This window comes from Folsomia candida, unplaced genomic scaffold, assembly GCF_002217175.1.
Source record: "Folsomia candida strain VU population unplaced genomic scaffold, ASM221717v1 Fcan01_Sc013, whole genome shotgun sequence".
Lineage (NCBI taxonomy): Eukaryota > Metazoa > Arthropoda > Collembola > Entomobryomorpha > Isotomidae > Folsomia > Folsomia candida.
The window spans coordinates 3080220-3098881 of record NW_019091205.1 but is presented as its reverse complement, the minus strand read 5'-3'; the positions used below and the strand labels follow the sequence as shown (position 1 = coordinate 3098881).

Genomic DNA, 18662 nt, shown 5'->3' with positions numbered 1-18662 from the left:
GTGGTGGTGGCTCCAGCACTACACTGCTCAATACCTCCCTGCTAGGAGGAGCGAAATGACGTCAGAGCTGCAAACTTCACCCGTTTTTACAGTATGTACGTTGTTGTGAGTATAGATACTGTTAAATTATGGCGTATGTACACATAGATAATTTTAATTGTAAAATAATTGGCAGACATTTCTATGGCGTTGTATGTAAAATGATAGACTAGAAACTCAATGCCGTTTTGGATAATTATTGTAAAATTGATGAATTAATTGTGAAATTGATTGTGAGCTCTCGTCAGAAATCAGACTTTGTGATATTGATTGATTTTGCGTGGTCAATAAAAGTTCTGGGAGTGAATCTGACTTTTCCTTGAGACAAGTTTTCTGAAACTACGAGTCAGAGTCTAAATCGGGTAGATTTAGTCGTCTTTCGAAAGATACATACATCCAGTTCAACGTTTTAAGCATTCGTACATACATATGTAAAATTAAATAACATGGATTATTAAATAAATAAAAAGAAATAACGCGACTGATTATTTTAATTAATAAATAAACGGCTGCAAACTAAGTAAAGCAAAACATTTACTCCATGCTTGAGTTCTCCTGTATGACAAATTCCTCCGAAAAGTTCAAAATTAATGGTTCGATTAACACATGTTTTTATTCTGAATGGTCCCCAAAGGTGAAGGGTTAGTTATTTTCGTTCAGGAATTTCACAAGTTTTCACTCGTTGCTTCGAATGAAAAAAACGCAACCTTTTTCACACCACACGAACGATGACTTTACTTGTGCACTTACTCTCAGGCAACACCCGCATAAACAGCGTTTTATGCACACATACGAATACCTACATTAGAAATGGTTTATGTAATAATCCTACACAATATAGGATAATTAACGATAGCACACTGCGGTAAATTGGTACCTGAATAACACAAAACTTATTGTTTGTCGTTAATAATGTCTTCAAATTGCTGGCCACTTACTCCCAATCACCACCTGAGACTCTTGTACAGAGCAAACAGTAAGCAACGAAATTTTCATAACTAATAACTTCAATAACTAGCTAGCTGAACAAGTTTTCCTTGCTATAATAAATCTTAAGATCATTAAAACTAGCCGGAAATGTGCTTCATGTTTAGTAATCCTTTTTAAAAAATGTTAGTTGTTAGCCGGAAATTGGTGTAACTTTGTGCGAATCTCTTCTCACAAGGGAACCTCAACTACTGTCCCATCTCGATTTCCTTCGGAATAGCCTTAATCGACAGATAATTTAATGACACTAAAACTTTGTCATAGAACATGCGGTGCAAAATCGCGTTTTCGCGAATTATTTAGCAAGAGCTGCACCAAAACCTGCCATTTTCCCAATGCTTTTAATATAGCCCCCAGCCTTTCGATTGATGAAATGAACTTCATAGGATATTGAAAAATTATTTATGTACCCGTCCGCGTAATTTCAGCCCGATCACGAATATGCAAAAAGTGATGCAGACATTTGCCAATTTTTTTTGAAAATTGCGAAAATCGGACAAATTTCGCAAATTTGAATTCTTCGTTCCTTTAAGTTCAATAAAATTTTAGCTAACGTAAAATATAATTTCCTTATTGCAAAAACTTTGCAAAAATTTGCAAGAATTTAAGTTCGCAATTTTTCATGAAAATTAGTTAAGATAACCAATGCTAGTCTATTTTTACGTATTTCTCGAAATTATTTGCGATATTTATTTTTGCAAGTTGCAAAAATTGCAATATGTGGCGTGATTTTTTAGTTGTTAAACAAATTAGTTTTTCCTTCATTCGTACATACATATGTATGTAAATGATCATTTTTTAGTTTGTATAATGAAACGATAATGAAAACCTACAGTACAGACTTGATATATCCCGAGTCAGGCCAAGTTGTGATTATCACTGAATCCGACTTTTTTGCACGAAATTTTATCGCAAATTCATTTCAGAAAATTTAAAAATTTAGATATATTTTCCAATTTAAATTCATATTCTTCGATTAATAACAGCTGGCAGGTTATTTAACAAATTTCAACTTGATATGAGACTTCAAAAAATCTGTATGGGTCACCCAGACCCAGTAGGGTCCTCCAGATTAAAATTTTTCATATTTTATTTCATATTATTCCATCAGGAGCAATTATCAACTTGTCTACCAAATTTCAGCTCGATTTTATGAATTTGCAAAATCGGTATGGGTCACCCAATAGGGTCTGTACAGGTGAAAATGTGTCGAGTTTTAATTCATATTCTTTCATTAGTAGCCATTAGCAATCCCCATACCAAATTTCAGCTCGATTGGATAAGTTTTAAAAATCGGTGTGGGTCACCCCCTAGGGTCCCTCCACATGAAAATTTTAACAATTTTACTTTGTATTCTTTTATTAAAAACGATTACCATTCTCTGTACCAAATTTCAGCCTTCTACTACAATTTTGAAAATTTGGTGCATAATACCCCACCCACCTATATGACCCCCACCGGTCAACCACTTGACCAATTTCGCTCATCTTCGAACTTAGCTCCTCATTTGACCCATATTACATATGTGCAAACTTTCAAGTCGATCGGATTAGTTTTACGGCAGTTATCGTAAGACAGACAGACAGACAGACGGACAGACGGACAGACGGACGTGACGGGTACATGAGCCCTGACTCGGGCTAAAAATTGAAAAATTGCGAAACTTCAATTTTTGCAAATTTTTGCAAATTTTTGCAATAAGGAAAATTTTGTTGAATTTAAAGGAACGCGGACGGGTACATAAACAATTTTTCAATATCCTATAAAGTTCATTTCATCAATCGAAAGGCTGGTGGCTATGTTAAAAGCATTGGGAAAATGGCAGCTTTTGGTGCAGCTCTCGCCAAATATTTCGCGAAAACGTGATTTTGCATCGCATGTTCTATGACAAAGTTTTAGTTCCACTAAATTATCTGTCGATTAAGGCTATTCCGAAGGAAATCGAGATGGGACAGTAGAAGTGGTTCCCTTGTTAGAGCGTATTCATCCAATTTAAATGTATGTATGTAACTACGTGAATTTTTGTCATCTTTTTTCATCATCTAGACATGCATACATAAATCTGCAAACAATAAAAACACAGAATAAGTATGGCTCAGAACCCAGAAAAGAAACGGAAATGTCCAAAGTGCTCAAAAACGTTTAAAACGGGCTACGACTTGACTAACCACATCGTCAGGCACGATCCAAATGCCAAGGTCAAATGTCAGGTGAGCACGCAAATTTGAAAAAAGTGAGACCAATGCTAATATCAAAATTTTTCATATCTCATCTTGTCCAGGTTTGCGGCCTAATTTACAAAAACAGACTCGCCTTATCTAGCCACATGTGGCATATTCACAGAACTCGGGAGCTACCACGTTGTGACACGTGTAACCGGGTGTTTTCCACTGTTCAAAACTTGCGTGTCCATACTGACACCGTGCACAGCACGAGGGAACGGCTCCGTTTACCATGCACGTTTCCCGGCTGTGAGAAAACCTTCCTGCACAAGCACCACGTTGCCAGGCACGTGAGAACGAATCACGCCGAAAATCCGGTCCGATTTCCGTGCACACTTTGCCGAAAGGAGTTCAAAACCAGGGTTGAACTTGAGGGTCACATCCTCACCCATACGACGGAGAAGCCGCACACTTGCACAACTTGTGGGAGGAGATTCGCTCATAAATCGCACATGAGAAGTCACGAGGTAGACATGCATGTTGTCGTAAAAACTTACAATGGAACCTTTTTTCAAGCTATACAGGGATCGTCTAGCGAGTTATGTCAAAAAACCAAGCCAAAAGTTAGGAGTCACGTGACACTGATTTTTCCGCTGAATGGCCCCTGTGAAGAAAAGTATTGGCGGTTAAGTTCAATTTTTGAGCAAATTTTCTCTTGCTTTCTCCTCCAAGGGGCGAAAACCAGGGAAAAGTGCGAAATTTTTGGATTTTTCGACATAACTCGCCAATCGATCCCGGTGTAGCTTGAAAAAAGGTTCCATTGTGAGTGAAAAATTACTTACTTATCTATGTGTGAAAATTCATTTTACAGGTGACGCATTTGGAGAAAGCTACCCGACACAGGGAAAAGTGTTCCATTTGTTGTCGCACCTTTTTACCTAGGCGTAATTTAGAATTTCATTTTCGAGCTGTGCATGAAAATCGGAGGAGTTACCTAGTTGTATAGGCTCAAGTGTCAGTAATTTAGAGGGCTACAACTTTTTTAATTTTAGCAATACAAATTTCTGATGTATTGCATTTAAAAGCCAGTTAAATTTCAAGTTGGAAACAATTTTTAGTCTTAAAAATTTCCTCCTCCTACGGCAATGCCACGCTGAAGACGAGACGGCCACTCCTCGATGGAATTACGCACAATTCCAGGGACATTTTGTGGCATTCCGGGGTCAGAAAATTTTTCCAAGCCTCCGCACTTCTACAGGGCTTAGAACACACCTTTGCCTCTAACTTTAACCATTTTTCATATTCCGGTGTTTCAAATCCAGCAAGGATGATGACCATTTCTGATTGGAGATAAAGACCGGAATTTGTTTTATTAGCTACGCTTGGGTCATTTTTTGCACTATAAGTTCGTGCTGAGTCCTCCTGAGAGGTCCCATCGATTCCATTGAATTGGATCTCACTTAGGGGATGTACCACGGACTCAAAAACATATTTTAAGAAATTTGATTCCCCCACCTCCCCCCAATTTTCAGCAAAATGTAGAGAAATTACCCCAATTATCTCCCACCAGTAAAAATCATCAAAAAACCTGGATTATGTGACTTTCTGACCTTTTGTCTATATCGGGGGATGTCTTTGACCGATTTTGCGTAGATTAGGACAACTGGCTTGTTAAAAGATTATTCCGATGTGAAAATCTCCTCATTTGTAAAAATAATCCTGCTAACTTTTTTGGAGCGTACCGCTTGAGGTGACTGCTGCATTTCTTTAATCTGGCTTTCCTTTGGGGTAAGATCAGGCTGTGGCAAGTACCACATTTTAAAGCCTTAAGCTCAAGCTTCAATTTGAGCTATCATTGGATAATTTGCGTCGATACTGTCAGCAGCGGGCCCGGTTTCCGTTGGAATTTCTTGAATTTCTTCGGATTCCAGGCTTGAGAGGCTTCACGATGGGTGTGGTCCTTGGAGGTTTTCAAAAAATTCTTCTTCGACTGTTCTTTGTCGATTCGGTCCCCATGAACGTTTTTATAGTCCGTTGGGCTAAATTAAAGTACACCTCTGACTTTTTCAACACATGTCAAATTCACTATTTTTCTTGGATTTTTTTTGTGAAAAACTATCGCCGCCCGCTTCTTTTCAATTTCCTATATATTTATCCAGATGTTCAAAAATTACAAAGTCCATAGTGAATCATAATGTAAATCGCATGGGCTTTCCAATGCACATATCCGTTTTTAATTCTGACAGGTAGTTTTCGAGAAATTAGCTGGTGACACTTGAGCCTTTACAACTAGGTATGCATGGCAATTTTGTGAGAAGGCATTGTTCTACGCATCAAGCTTAACGGCTCACGTGGAAGCGAAACATGCCGCGGATGAAGCGCCGATCCATTCCTGCGACAAGTGCGAGTACAAGAGCAACTCCAAAGGCTATTTGCGCAAGCACAAAATACGTCACAATGTGGCGAAGCATGATTGTTACTTTTGTGTGAAGACGTTCGTCACTTTTCATGAATTGGTCACCCATTGTCGAGTTCATACTCAAGAAAAATTGAAAAACTTATGTGTGTAATGGACGATAGAGGTAATATTTTCTTTATTCTCCTACTCTATGTAAATTTCCTAATGTAGTACATATAAATAATTACAAATTTACTTAGGATGTAAATAGTATATAAATATTAAATAATATTTGTAAAAAGAATACTATCTTCGATAAATACCTTCGAAAAATTTGAAATCGTGCAAAAATGGACTAAAAATGTTTACTGGAGCTTAAATTAATTAAAAGGATTTACTGTTATACTTTATTTAGGGGTGAAAACCCCTTTATGGAAATGGAAATGTCTTGTCTGTCTGTCTGTCTGTCCGTCCAGCCGTCCGTCCGTATCCACAATAACTTTAGAACGGATTCGACTTTCTACGTCCGGTTTTTGCCAAAGTGTGTCTAATTTTTGGGGACGTAATTAAAAATGATCGAATTTATTGTTTCCTGTCGAATTAAGGAGAATCAAGGTTTCACTCGTTGCCATGGATACAAAATGCAGCCTTTTTCACATCATTAGAAATAAACCGTAGTAACGTTAGAAGTAGCTCACCCTGGAATAATTAGTTGCACATAATTTTGCATAAAAGGTGCAAAATAATCGGATAAAATAGATGCATAATTTTCATATAATTTTGCACCAATGGTACAAAATAAATGGGAAATAAAAGAAATTTAGTATAACCTGCACCAATGGTGCAGCCGAAATGGTTAAAATTAAGCTAAATTTTGACACGATTTCTAGGCTAAGTTATGTCAGCCAAGGCTAACTAGAACTTTCAATTAATCATAATCCTTGGTGCAGAATACATCGATTCCTCCAATTATTTCGCACCATTTTGCGTTAACGATTTTTTGATACCAATTGTGCTACAAATTGTGGTTAAAATGGTCTTGGGACTTATTAATTAGCATCAATTGATGCAAAAAACTCGTGAACACACAGACAGACGGACGGACAAGAGGAATTCAATAGCTCTCATGCTACGCAGGGTGAGCTAATAACCATAACTTTACTTGTTAACTTCCTTTTAAGCAACACATGAATCTTTGAGTACTAAGGTGAGGTTTGCTATTTTTATCGCAAGGGAATGGAACTTAGAAAGGAGTTCTATTAACGACTTGTCCTTGACCGAATTTTATGGCTTCTTGGTCCACATATTTTGCTGAGAAAATGCAACCTTTTTCTGAAATTCCACTGGCTTTTGCATCGTCTTAACACTAAATATGAAATACTTACATAAACCATCATGAACAGGTAAGAAGGGAACTAGGTAGATAACTACCTATAATACATATTATGCGAGACGTTTAACGCATCCTTAAAACTTTGTACCACCTTTTACGTCAAGTTTTCACTCATTGTTGTGTTTGAAAAACGCAACCTTTTTCACACCCACACGAACCAGAATTTACTTCACTTTACATTATCACTCACAGACATTTCTACCTGAATACATAAGTATCGATTAAGAAATCCTACACGACACACGTACACAGCAGTACATACAAACTGTAAATACACAATTTATTATTTGTTTCTATTAAAAGTATAATTATCGGTAAAAATTTTAGGAAATGTGTTCGTGTTTGTTAATTTTTTTGAAATGTGTGACTGATTAGGAAGGAAAATTGGTTGAAATATCTACATATCGTGTAGCCAAATATGTACAGTACAACTGATTTTTTGTGTTATATGTAAATAGATACCAAAATAAGTTTGTTCAAGCAACTTTTTGTGGATAAATATACATATGTATGTATGTATTCATATAACTCTATAAACACAAAAAGTACAAAATCCACATGGATAACCACCCAGAAAAGAAGTGGGAATGTTCCAAGTGTTCAAAAAGATTCAAAACTCGTACCGAATTGAACAGACACCTGGCCACGCACGATCCCAATGCAAGGGTCAAATGCAAGGTGAGTAAATATATTGTATATTGTACAAATATAATTATACAATCCACGTTTTTGTCGTATGTAGATTTGCGGCAAACTTACAAAAAGCCTAGCTTCCCACATGTGGGGGCTTCACAGCAACCGGGAGCGACCAATGTGTGACACGTGTCACCGGGTGTTTGCCACCTTTCCATCGTTACGGCAACATATTGACACCGTCCACAGCACGAAGGATCGGCCTCGTTTTCCATGCACGTTTCCCGGCTGCGAAAAATCCTATCTGTTCAAAAATGACGTTTCCAAACACGTGCGAGCTGAACACGCCGAGAATCCGGTCCGATTTCCGTGCTCCCTTTGCGGAAAGGAATTTAAATCCAGGGGAGATCTTGAGCATCACATTCCCACCCACACGACGGAGAAGCCGTACAATTGCGCCACCTATGGGAAGGGTTTCGTTAAAAAGGGAAAGATGAAACGTCACGAGGTAAGGAAGCACGTTGTGGGATGGGAACGTTCATATATTACGGCATCATTTTAATGGGTTTAGCTCCCTTATCCTCCCCTTATTAAAATTCGCTACCCTTAATGTTTACGTTGGGCGGGTGGGTGCAAAAATCGAAATTTTTGATGACGTAATGGATGGATGGCCCTAGTAGGAAAAATTGGGTGAAAAGTTAATTTACCAATTCATTTTACAGAATACGCATTTGGAAATATTTACCCGAGCCGTGTCGCATTGTCATATCTGTCTTCAGACCTTCTTAGGTAGAAATGGTCTACAAAACCACATCCGATTTGTGCATGAAAATCGGAGGGATTATCCGTGCACATTTTGTGACAAGAGATGCTCAACTTCATCAAACCTGAGGCGGCACGTGGAGTCGAGGCACGCGAAAAAGGAGGATCCGATCTACTCCTGCGACAAGTGCGAGTACACGACCCACGTGAAAAGCAATTTGGTCATGCACGCAAGACGGCATAGCACTGCGAATCATGAATGCTACTTCTGTCGGAGGAAATTTGACGCTTTTCAATATTTGGTGAGACACAGTCGCACTCATGCATTGGAAAAGTAGGAATTTTATGGATTTGTTTTTCGATTTGGTCGGGTTTACGTTTTTGCCTAATAAATATCATTCGTCATTCATGTTTATTATTACAGATCCGCACAAAAAGGTTCGATTTCTGCAAGCAAATAATTATATTAAAAAATATTTAATAAAAATATTTATTTAGATGCAATGGCCAAATGGAGGACGGCTAAATTGAACTTATAAATTTGATATTTTCATGCTATTTCTGAATTTGTATAAACCCAAAAAACGATAATTTTTTGAAAATTAAAAGTTATTTAGAAATGAATTTTGATAATTTCAGGGATGTAATTCTGAACACAAATTGGGTTTATTTTTTGAAATCGGGTTAAAATTCGAAAAGTTACAGCGTTTTTAAAAATCCGAATTTTGGCTGAAATTTTTTTTGAAAATTCCGCCAAGGGCATAAACATGCCGATTCAGGAAAACGAAAAAATACGGGTCCACTTATTTTTGAACGTGAACAATTTAAAATTAGTCCGGTGGATATCGGCGATAACCACCTCACACCGTCGCATTGTTAGTTTTTCATTTTCAACTGCACAAGTTGTACATAAAATCGACATGAGTTGAGGCATATTTATTTATACATATCGTAAAAATACTCTATTTATAGCCGGGGCTAAAATCCAAAACTGGGTGTCACAGACCCGGCTAAAATTTTGAAACCTTGGTCTGTGGGCCCGGCTATTTATATTTGGAGATCAGCTATAATTAGAATAGAGCTATAAATAGATGTTTCACAATACATCCTTAGCGCTGGTCAGAATTATGAAAATTGTGAGGCCGAGAGCTCAGGCTTTTTCGGCAAGGCGGAGGGCATACGAGATCGTAGGCCTCATTTTAGTATTCGATAGGCCTAGGGCACGTGCGGTTGCCCGTCACTGGGTCAACCGTCGGAGATAGGACTCCTATCATAGGAGCAACCTCCTGTGGTAATTATGCTCAAGTTACTCTTATGCTTAATATGAAAATAATAAAAACTAATTGTAAGCGTGTATTGTTCCGAACTTGTAAACAAATTTGAACTAACATGTTGCTTATAAATATGTATGTACTGTAAAAACGGGTGAAGTTTGCAGCTCTGACGTCATTTCGCTCCTCCTAGCAGGGAGGTATTGAGCAGTGTAGTGCTGGAGCCACCACCACCGCTCATGAAATAAATAAAATAACTCACTTCTGGAAATCCCAATTGGCGTTCAAATTTTACATATTCTTTATTTATTATGATATATTATTCATTGTCGTCAGAATCAGAAGAGCTAGAATCGGAAGAATCATTTCCTGCAGTAATTATAATTTGAGCCATCTTCGGGTTAGAAATAAATTCATCAACAAGCTTATCCCTATCCCACATACGATCCTCATATTTAATCGCATGCTTTACACAACGGCTCCATAATTCAGGTGTTACTTTTAAAATAGCTAATTTTGCCAACTCTAATATTCCCTCAGCATTATTGCCTTTATTATTAGTAGCAATGTCATTTTTTATGAATGACCAAACTAATTCTATGGGATTGAACTCACAATGAGCTGGAGGTAACCACAAAATTCTTATATTTTTCCCGGAGGCTTCGGCAATTTCTTCTACAATGAATTTCTTCGGCTTCGGATATTTTTTTGACAGCGCTATTAAAGTTTGTTTCGTCATAGTGCAGAAGTTAGAAACATTCTCTGGCAATGGAATAGCGTTTCTTTCAAACCAAGCTAGTATGTCTGCCTTTAACCACGCCATGGTTGGCATAATTGAGTCTTTTACCTATAATAATTGTTAAATAATGTAAGATAAATGCACGAATTTTAATATTTAGCAATTATTACATTGCAACTTACCCTTTTTTTGTGGTAAGGGGCCTGGTCCAGCACTAACACCGATTTGTCTGGCACCAATCCGACAATTTTGGCAAACCATTCCAAGTACCGATCGCTATTCATGTTTCCGTGATAGTCCTTTGTGTCTTTTTTTGAGATGAAAACGTCGTCCCCACCGGCCAAAAATCCTAATTCGTTGCCAATGTGGTTAATTATAATGCGTCCGTTTGCCGACTTCAATAAAAATCCCCCTGTTTCCGTAAAGAGAAATTCATTTTAATTTGCAAATAGATATTTACTAATAATTTTCTTATCAGCAATATTTTAAGTTTGACCTACCAGCATAACCGTTCATATCCCGCAAACAGTCGCCACCCCAAAACCCCGTCATGTCTTTATACTCTTCATCAGATAATAAAATCTGCCAGCAACGACTCCTCGCTTGATCAGGTGACGCCCAGGTTTCATCAGAGTAGAATACTGAGTATCCTTCTTGGCGAAACTTGCGAATACTTCTTAGGTAGAATTCTCGTTGGGCGACGATGTCGTAGCGTTCCAAGAACACAGGTTTTTTATTGATTTTTCGGTACTTAAATTTGCATTCATTTATCATCCACTCCCTAAACAACGTTAGTTTGATTCTTGGAAATTCGGGATTATCTAAGCAACGATCAAGTAACTTTCTGGCCGTAGGATATTCTTTATTTTTATAAAATTCCTGATTTAATCGTCTTATCATAGAGATAAAAAATTCTTCGCAAACTATTTTTTTTGAGCTGAGTTTTTTTACTGATTCAGTATTTAATTTGGCATCGTTGATTTTAATTCCATATACTGATCTTTCTGATATACCTAGCAATTTAGAGATTTTCTTATTAACATTGTTTATTCCTAGCTCTTTAAAAACTGTTTGACATTCGCTTGATGTTGAGAACTGTCCGATTTGATTATCCTCAGAGTTGTGGTCACCGTGTAGCTCATCTTGAGAATTAAAACTGTTTTCCCCACAACTTAAATTTAGTATTTTATTTTTTGATTGAATGAATTCTTCTAACTTATTCTTCACTTTGTTGATAAATATTCCAATTTCCGATATTGCATGCTTAACGTTCAATTTATCAGTCGAAATGTGTCTTTTTTTTGAAGGGGGTTGATTCTCGTCTGACATGATATCAGTTATCAAATGATCAAGTAAAAATTAAATAATAATTGTCAAAATAAACTAGTATTTGAATTACTAAAAATGAGCTATCAGCGTGTGCGTAATGGTGATAAATAAACATTTACCATCTGATTCGAATAATAAATAAAGAATATGTAAAATTTGAACGCCAATTGGGATTTCATGAGCGGTGGTGGTGGCTCCAGCACTACACTGTTCAATACCTCCCTGCTAGGAGGAGCGAAATGACGTCAGAGCTGCAAACTTCACCCGTTTTTACAGTATATGTACAACTTGCATGACTAAAAATGAATTTTCTGAATAATATTAATAAGGGAAGTTGAAATGTTACGCAGCGACCTTTCAGCCGAGGAATAATATCCACCCGCTGTATAGCAATGTTTAATAATTTACAGATTAAGGGCCGTTCGAAATTTACGTCTAAAAAAACATTACGAATAAGATGTGTCCATACTCGTACTTCGCATCCCATGCGCATGGATGCATGCATGCATACAAACGTACATATTTCGTTTTACATGGAAAGATATAATAGAGCGGCCTAACTAGATATGTACCTAACCCATGCAAGGCCCATATTTCTCTTTCGGTTCTATTTTAGGGGTGACTGGTGGCAGGAATGGGTTTGGAGTGAACGCTACCCTTCAGTGCAAACGATTCATCTGCATTTGCCTCCCAACTTTTATCATGCACAGGTCGTCCTCCACAAGAATAACCTCGGTATTGAATAAATATGAGAGAAAACTGAAAGTTCATTTAAACAAGAAGAAAATAAATGTGAGCAGTCACCTAAACAAAGTAACAATTCATCCTCAACTATCTCACCATAAATAAATTCTGCACTTGGTCTCAAACTTATTCCGTGGAAACGAGCAGAATTAATTTACTTTAACCGAATGTCAATAACCTTAAATTTCGTTCAGTAAGCACCAAGTCCACAACAATGAATATAAATATGAAGTCTGGAAAGGAACTGGAGTGTTCAAAGTGCTCAAAAGCGTTTAAAACCAATAGCGATTTGACTAAACACATCCGCCGGCACGATTCCAATGCCAACGTCAAATGCGAGGTGAGCGTGCCAATTTGCAAAAATTAAACTAAAAAATTTTACAATCCATATTTCCGTCTGCTTAGGTATGCGGCAAAATTTCGAAAAACAGCGTAGCCTTATCTTCCCACATGTGGGACATTCACAGCAACCGGAAGCGCCCAAGCTGTGACATTTGAGACCGGGTGTTTTGCAGTCCGGCCTACTTACGGAAGCATATTGACACCGTCCACGACACGAGGGAACGACCCCGTTTACCATGCACGTTCCCCGGCTGCGACAAAACCTACCTAAGCAAGAATCACGTTGCGCAACACGTGCATAAGGAACACGCCGAAAATCCGGTCCGATTTTGGTGCCCACTTTGCGGAAAGGACTTCAAAACCCGAGCTATCCTTGAGAGCCACATTGCCACCCACACGACGGAGAAGCCGTTCACTTGCGCCACCTGTGGGAGGAGTTTCGCCCTGATGAAAATCATGAAACGCCACGAGGTATGGAAGTAGATAAGTTAGCATTTTGTGGCAAAAATTTGGAAGGTGACACATCACCCACGTGCAATTTGATTTAACAGATGACGCATTTCGGTAAATCTGCCCGAGCCGTGCCACAGTGTCACCTTTGTCCGAAAACTTTCGCACGTGGTGATGGTGTACAACGCCACATCCGAGATGTGCATGAAAATCGGCGGAATTATCCGTGCCTTATTATCTGTGCATCTTGTGGCAAGCGATTCTCAGACTCATCGTCTTTGAAGCGTCACGTGTTGGCGATGCATGCCACGAACAAAGTGCGGATCCATTCCTGCGACAAATGTGAGTACAGGACCCACTCGAAAAACAATTTGGCAAGTCATAAAATTCGACACAATTCAGCGAGCCATGGTTGTTACTTTTGTGGAAAGAAATTCTTAACTTTCTATGAATTTGTTAGTCATTGTCGAGTTCATACTTTGGAAAAGTGGAAAAAGTTATATAAATAAGTGATGGGTATATTATATGAACAATTTGTGAATTTTTACTAAATATGTATGCAAAGTTGAGAAGTTTGAAATTTTGTTTGTATGTTGAAAGCCATAAGATTTTGGTTGACAATTCCTTTATATACTAAATGGTGTTCTAATTTTGCTACAATATTTTATAAGCTTAATTTCTATGCGAAATAATAGATATGTAGATATGTACGTAAATATGCACAAAAATTATCAAAATATGTGCAAATGTTTATAGATAATAAATTTGTAAATTAGCTAATCCATTGGCGGGAATGAAATGTAAATAAATATAAATTGTCACCAACTTTAAGTGATAATAATATTCATTATTTGTAGAAACAGAAAATAAATTTTGTGCTATTCATTTCGTTCCTTAAGCTTAGTACTCACGATGGACTTTACGCGCGGAAAACGACTTTTGCAGAAATTCTGCTCAATTTAAGCCCGAGTGGTACTCAGCTCTTCGCGTGAAACGTGTGCCGAATTTTCCGCGCGAGCAGTTTTCGCTCAATGTAAGGTCAAAGTTTCCGTTAAATCGAGGCAATTCTTTCACGTGAAATGTGAGCGGAAAGTGACTCGCGCCTCTCTGAGTCCAAAATAAGAGGGCGGAGCAACCTCAAAATCTCATTTGGGAGCGTCCATAAATCACGTGATCGATTAGAGGGGGGGAGGGGGTCTGAAATTTGTCACCAATTATCAGGGGGGGAGGGGGTCTGAAATTTGTCACCAATTATCAGGGGGGGGAGGGGGTAGATGGTCAGGTGTCACGTGACATGAGTAAAGTTTTTTTTAAACTTTTGTATATGCCAATAAATGTCATGAGAGTTATATATAAACCCTCTTGGCAATACCACACGCAAGAGTTATATAAATTTGATTTTCATTTTGCATATTTAGAAACTTGCTTCGACTTAAATTCTTATGTCCGACTGGCGTATTAAATAGTTATTTACACATGTGTATAATGTAGCTCTAATTTGATTATGATTTAAAAAATATTGTTATTCCGGACAACATGATTTAATTTGAGCATCATCTCCTGTGGGGGGGGGGGGGGGGTAGCGAAATTATCACCACCGGTCACCAAGGGGGGGAGGGGGTCAAACTTGTCCAAAAATCGATCACGTGATTTATGGACTTTTCAACTCAATGACAAGGCTGTTAATTTAAAACGGGGCAAAGTGAAACCTGTTTTTCAGCTCAAACGACCTGAGTATTGCCCGTCCCTTTTCTAATGACCAAATTTTAAATTCAAATCTGTACCGCCTTGTGAGAAAAATCACTCCCACTTTCACAACGCCGTAATGCATGTATTGTTTGCCGTTACATTTTCACTCATTTAGTAAACAAAGACCAGGTGGGATACGGCACTTGTTCCATATCGCCCTAAGTTATGGTGTGGCTGCTTTTGAGCGGCTGGTCAACATAAGTCAAATGCACAATACCTACGAGTAAAAATTGAGCGAAATATACGTGGGTGTTTTATTATTGATTTTCAAAAGGTGTGTTCCGCACTGTTTCTGACCAAACTTTTGATGAAATAACAAACTTCAAATACATGTAGGATGCTGTGATTTTTTTCAGTTCTATAGGTTAACATTATCACTAGCAATAGCTCATCAAAATTTACCTCGAAAATATGCCAAAATTTACGACTTGATTTTATTATCATCAGAAAACCGTTTCCCCCTGATGTCTTTCTTTAAGTTTCGAGACGAATAATAATCACCAGGGGTCATGTCTGGACTGTACAGGAGGTGGTTTATCTAGGTGAAGCGATTTCCGTCTGCAGCAGCCCTCGCAAAATGCCAGGTATGAGGTGGGGCTTCGGCGTGCTAAAAATGCACCAACTCTTTTTTCTGACCCCACGTTTTTCTTCAACCAGAGCACACAACTCCTTCGGGATTCCTGCATAGGCTGCCCCATTTATCATAGTATTTTTACCAATAAATGTTATAAGGAATGGACCTTTGATATCCTTGAAAATGGGAATCATCAATTTTTTGGCAGGTTTTTGCACTTTTGCTTTCATGGGCTGGGGCGACCCCCCGTGCTTCCATTGTATGAATTATTATTTGGTCTCCGGGTCATAATAGTAAACCCAAGTATCATATCCAACTATTAAAATATGAATCAGGTTCCAGGTTTCATTTGAAAGGGCAAAACTTTCATTCCAAAAGTCGATTCGATCCTGTTTTTGAGATGCCGAAAGCAATTTTAGTACACAACGGGAGGAAGCCATTTTCATACCGAAGTCTTCAGTTAACATGGAACAAATTGTTAGTTTTGGAACACCCATCTCATCTGCTAAATAGGACAGTTTCAATCGCGGATCTCTCATTATTGGTTCCTCTAGTTTCCGGAGCCTTTCTGTGGGAGAAACAGATTTTGGGCGTCCTAGCGGCTTTTTGTCCGAGACCTCTTTTCGCCATCATTTGAAATTATTGACCCAATTGAATTTGTGTTTTGTGTTTAGCAGTTTTCATTGTAAATTTTAAGCATACGATCATAAATCTGCGACACCGATTACCCCTCCAGGGTTAAAAATTAAATTGCACTACGATATTTAATTTGCAAATCTGACATTTTTTCCGTCGAGGTAAAGTTTGATGATTGATTGCTAGTGTTAATGGTAACCTAAAGATCTGAAAAAAATCACAGGATCCTAAATGTATCCGAAGTTTGTTATTTCATCAAAATTCTGGCCAGAAACAATGCGGAACATACCTTTTGAAAATCAATAATAAAACACCTACGTATGTGGAATAGTGGTATTTTCTGCCCGCTTACGAATTTCTCTTGAGCGAAAAATTTAACATAATTTAAGCACGATGAAATTCCGCGTGGGACATTCGTCCTGAGTACTAGGCTTTACCGAGTGTTGCCTAGGATTGTTTAATTGTTATTGAGGCGATGCTTAGGAATAAATTAACACGAAAACCCAATGTTGTTGTTATATAATAATGAAATAAATGCATGGAATGAATTTCCTAGTTTTAGCTATTTATGCATTTCAGTGGTGATCATTTCTTCCCATCCATTGTCTGTTATATTATTTCACTCCAGCCACCCTGCGACAACTCGGGAGCACTTAATTTAACTGTATTTCATCTAGATATAGATTCAATTTCACTTAAAACCTCATTTCACCCCGACCACATCCGCTGCCGCCTGAGGGAGGGGGGCTGGTCCGATTGCCCCCAAAACTTGATAGGATCCTCCCCCTGGGGTAATGGCCAAAACCGATTTCGATTATCTCGATCCGTTCTCCAGTTATGTTGCTGACGACAGACAGACAGACGGATAAAATCTTCCCATAAAGTGGCTGCTACGTAATAAATATGTTGTCACGAAAAATAAATATTTTTCTTCAAGGGCTCCATTCAACAGAAACATAAATGCCATGTGATGCCTAATTTTTAACTTAACTTTTAGATAACTCGCTAGGAAATCGTGATGAAAAACGTATTATGAATAAAAATTCATCACAATTCAAATACTTATGATAGCATAATGAAAATTTTAATATGTTACGAATTTTACCTTACTACGAATTTCACTGTAAAATTCGTTGGGTTTTATCAATTTATGACTGACAATGGAGGCGCAAACCATGTTCAGCCCAGATAATGTTTTGACCATGTTAGTTTGGAAGAGCTAGTCTTTAGAAACAACATTTAGCTTGGCACTTGCGCAGATGCGCAAAATTCGGCACGTTTTAGGCGCCGCAAGTTCGCAAAAACGCATGATTTTTCATGCACGGTCGTACGCGAGCTCAAAAAATGTTTGAATCGTTTGCTACAAATCGTTAAAATATTGTGTTCAAATAAACCAATTCTTTCTTAGATATAGCAAATTACCCAAATTTGTTTATGTGAATCAATTTGTTACGAGTGTTTATAAGATTACGAACTTAACAAATATCGGTTAATTAATGGAGCTGCAGGCAGGGCAGAATTCAGAAGCTTTTAAAACGGATAAGGAGTTGACCAGGCATGATCCCGATACCGCGATGAAGTGTAAGGTGAGCGTGTAAATTTTCAAAAATTCGAAAAATTTCAAAATAATTTTACACTCCAAATACAAATATTTCTGTGCCTAGGTTTGTGCTAAAATTTGCAAACACAGAGCCGCCTTATCTTACCACGTGTGGGGTGTTCATAGCAACCGGAAGCGGCCAAGTTGTGACACGTGCCATCGAATGTTTTCCAGTTCGAAAAACTTACGGCGACATATTGACGCCGTCCACAGCACAAAGGAACGACCCCGTTTCCCATGCATGTTTACCGGCTGTGAGAAAACAAGGACTCCGCTGTGATTTTGATTTGATTTGATTTATTACAATGAGATTCCCCAATTCTGGGATCTTACATCTCAAGGGAGCAGAGTCATATATTACAAACACATAACAAAAAAACAATCTTATTCAATATTATCTAATAACACAATCATTTCTCTCATTCTCGTTTCACATTGCATGTTTGAAAAATGACTTTTGATTTGCTTCTTTAACAAGTTAAAACTTTTATCACTATCGATCAACAGAATATCTGAAGGCAAGCTTAAACATAATTTTGATGCTCTATATTTAAACGTTTTTCTCCCCAAGTCACTATTAAATAAAATTGCTGGTTCAACATATTTAAGGTTACGCGTATTTCTTGTGCATACACTTTCCTGGATAATATAATTATTGAAATACTTCGGACATTCATTTTTCATCATTTTAACTGCTAATTTACATATTTCGAAGTTGACAACATTTTTAGACACTAACCATTTGAGCTCATTATTAATATTATCTGTGATTGAATCATATTTGTATACATTACAAACGAATCTTGCACATGACCGAATTATCTTATTTACATTACTTAAATTACTTTTACCCA

At 37.7% G+C, this 18662-nt stretch overlaps 3 protein-coding genes across 6 annotated transcripts; 2 read left to right on the top strand and 1 right to left on the bottom strand.

The window, feature by feature from the left end:
- The first annotated feature begins 801 nt into the window (after positions 1-801).
- Positions 802-5714, top strand: LOC110855586 (gastrula zinc finger protein XlCGF8.2DB-like). Of its 2 annotated transcripts, XM_035856339.1 has the most exons (5): positions 802-1015; positions 3073-3236; positions 3308-3715; positions 4060-4132; positions 5507-5714. In XM_035856339.1, exons 2-5 carry the CDS (start codon positions 3117-3119, stop codon positions 5563-5565), a joined length of 660 nt encoding a protein of 219 aa, XP_035712232.1. In that variant the 5' UTR covers positions 802-1015; positions 3073-3116; the 3' UTR covers positions 5566-5714. The 2 variants fall into 2 exon arrangements, with proteins under 2 accessions (XP_035712232.1, XP_035712231.1); XM_035856338.1 differs by lacking the exon at positions 5507-5714 and having other exon boundaries at positions 4060-4423.
- Positions 5715-7195: 1481 nt separating this feature from the next.
- Positions 7196-8998, top strand: LOC110855585 (zinc finger protein 271). 3 transcript variants are annotated; one of them, XM_035856436.1, is made up of 5 exons: positions 7196-7657; positions 7722-8120; positions 8335-8708; positions 8799-8812; positions 8873-8998. In XM_035856436.1, the coding sequence occupies exons 1-5, from the start codon at positions 7538-7540 to the stop codon at positions 8911-8913; spliced, it is 948 nt and encodes a 315-aa protein (XP_035712329.1). In that variant the 5' UTR covers positions 7196-7537; the 3' UTR covers positions 8914-8998. The 3 variants fall into 3 exon arrangements, with proteins under 3 accessions (XP_035712329.1, XP_035712330.1, XP_021959684.1); XM_022103992.2 differs by having other exon boundaries at positions 7197-7657; positions 8335-8676; XM_035856437.1 differs by having other exon boundaries at positions 8335-8676; positions 8799-8998.
- Positions 8999-9928: 930 nt separating this feature from the next.
- Positions 9929-11966, bottom strand: LOC110855584. The gene is made up of 3 exons (XM_035856435.1): positions 10885-11966; positions 10567-10796; positions 9929-10492 (listed from the first exon to the last, which is right to left on the bottom strand). Exons 1-3 carry the CDS (start codon positions 11711-11713, stop codon positions 9965-9967), a joined length of 1587 nt encoding a protein of 528 aa, XP_035712328.1. The 5' UTR covers positions 11714-11966; the 3' UTR covers positions 9929-9964.
- Positions 11967-18662: the final 6696 nt, after the last annotated feature.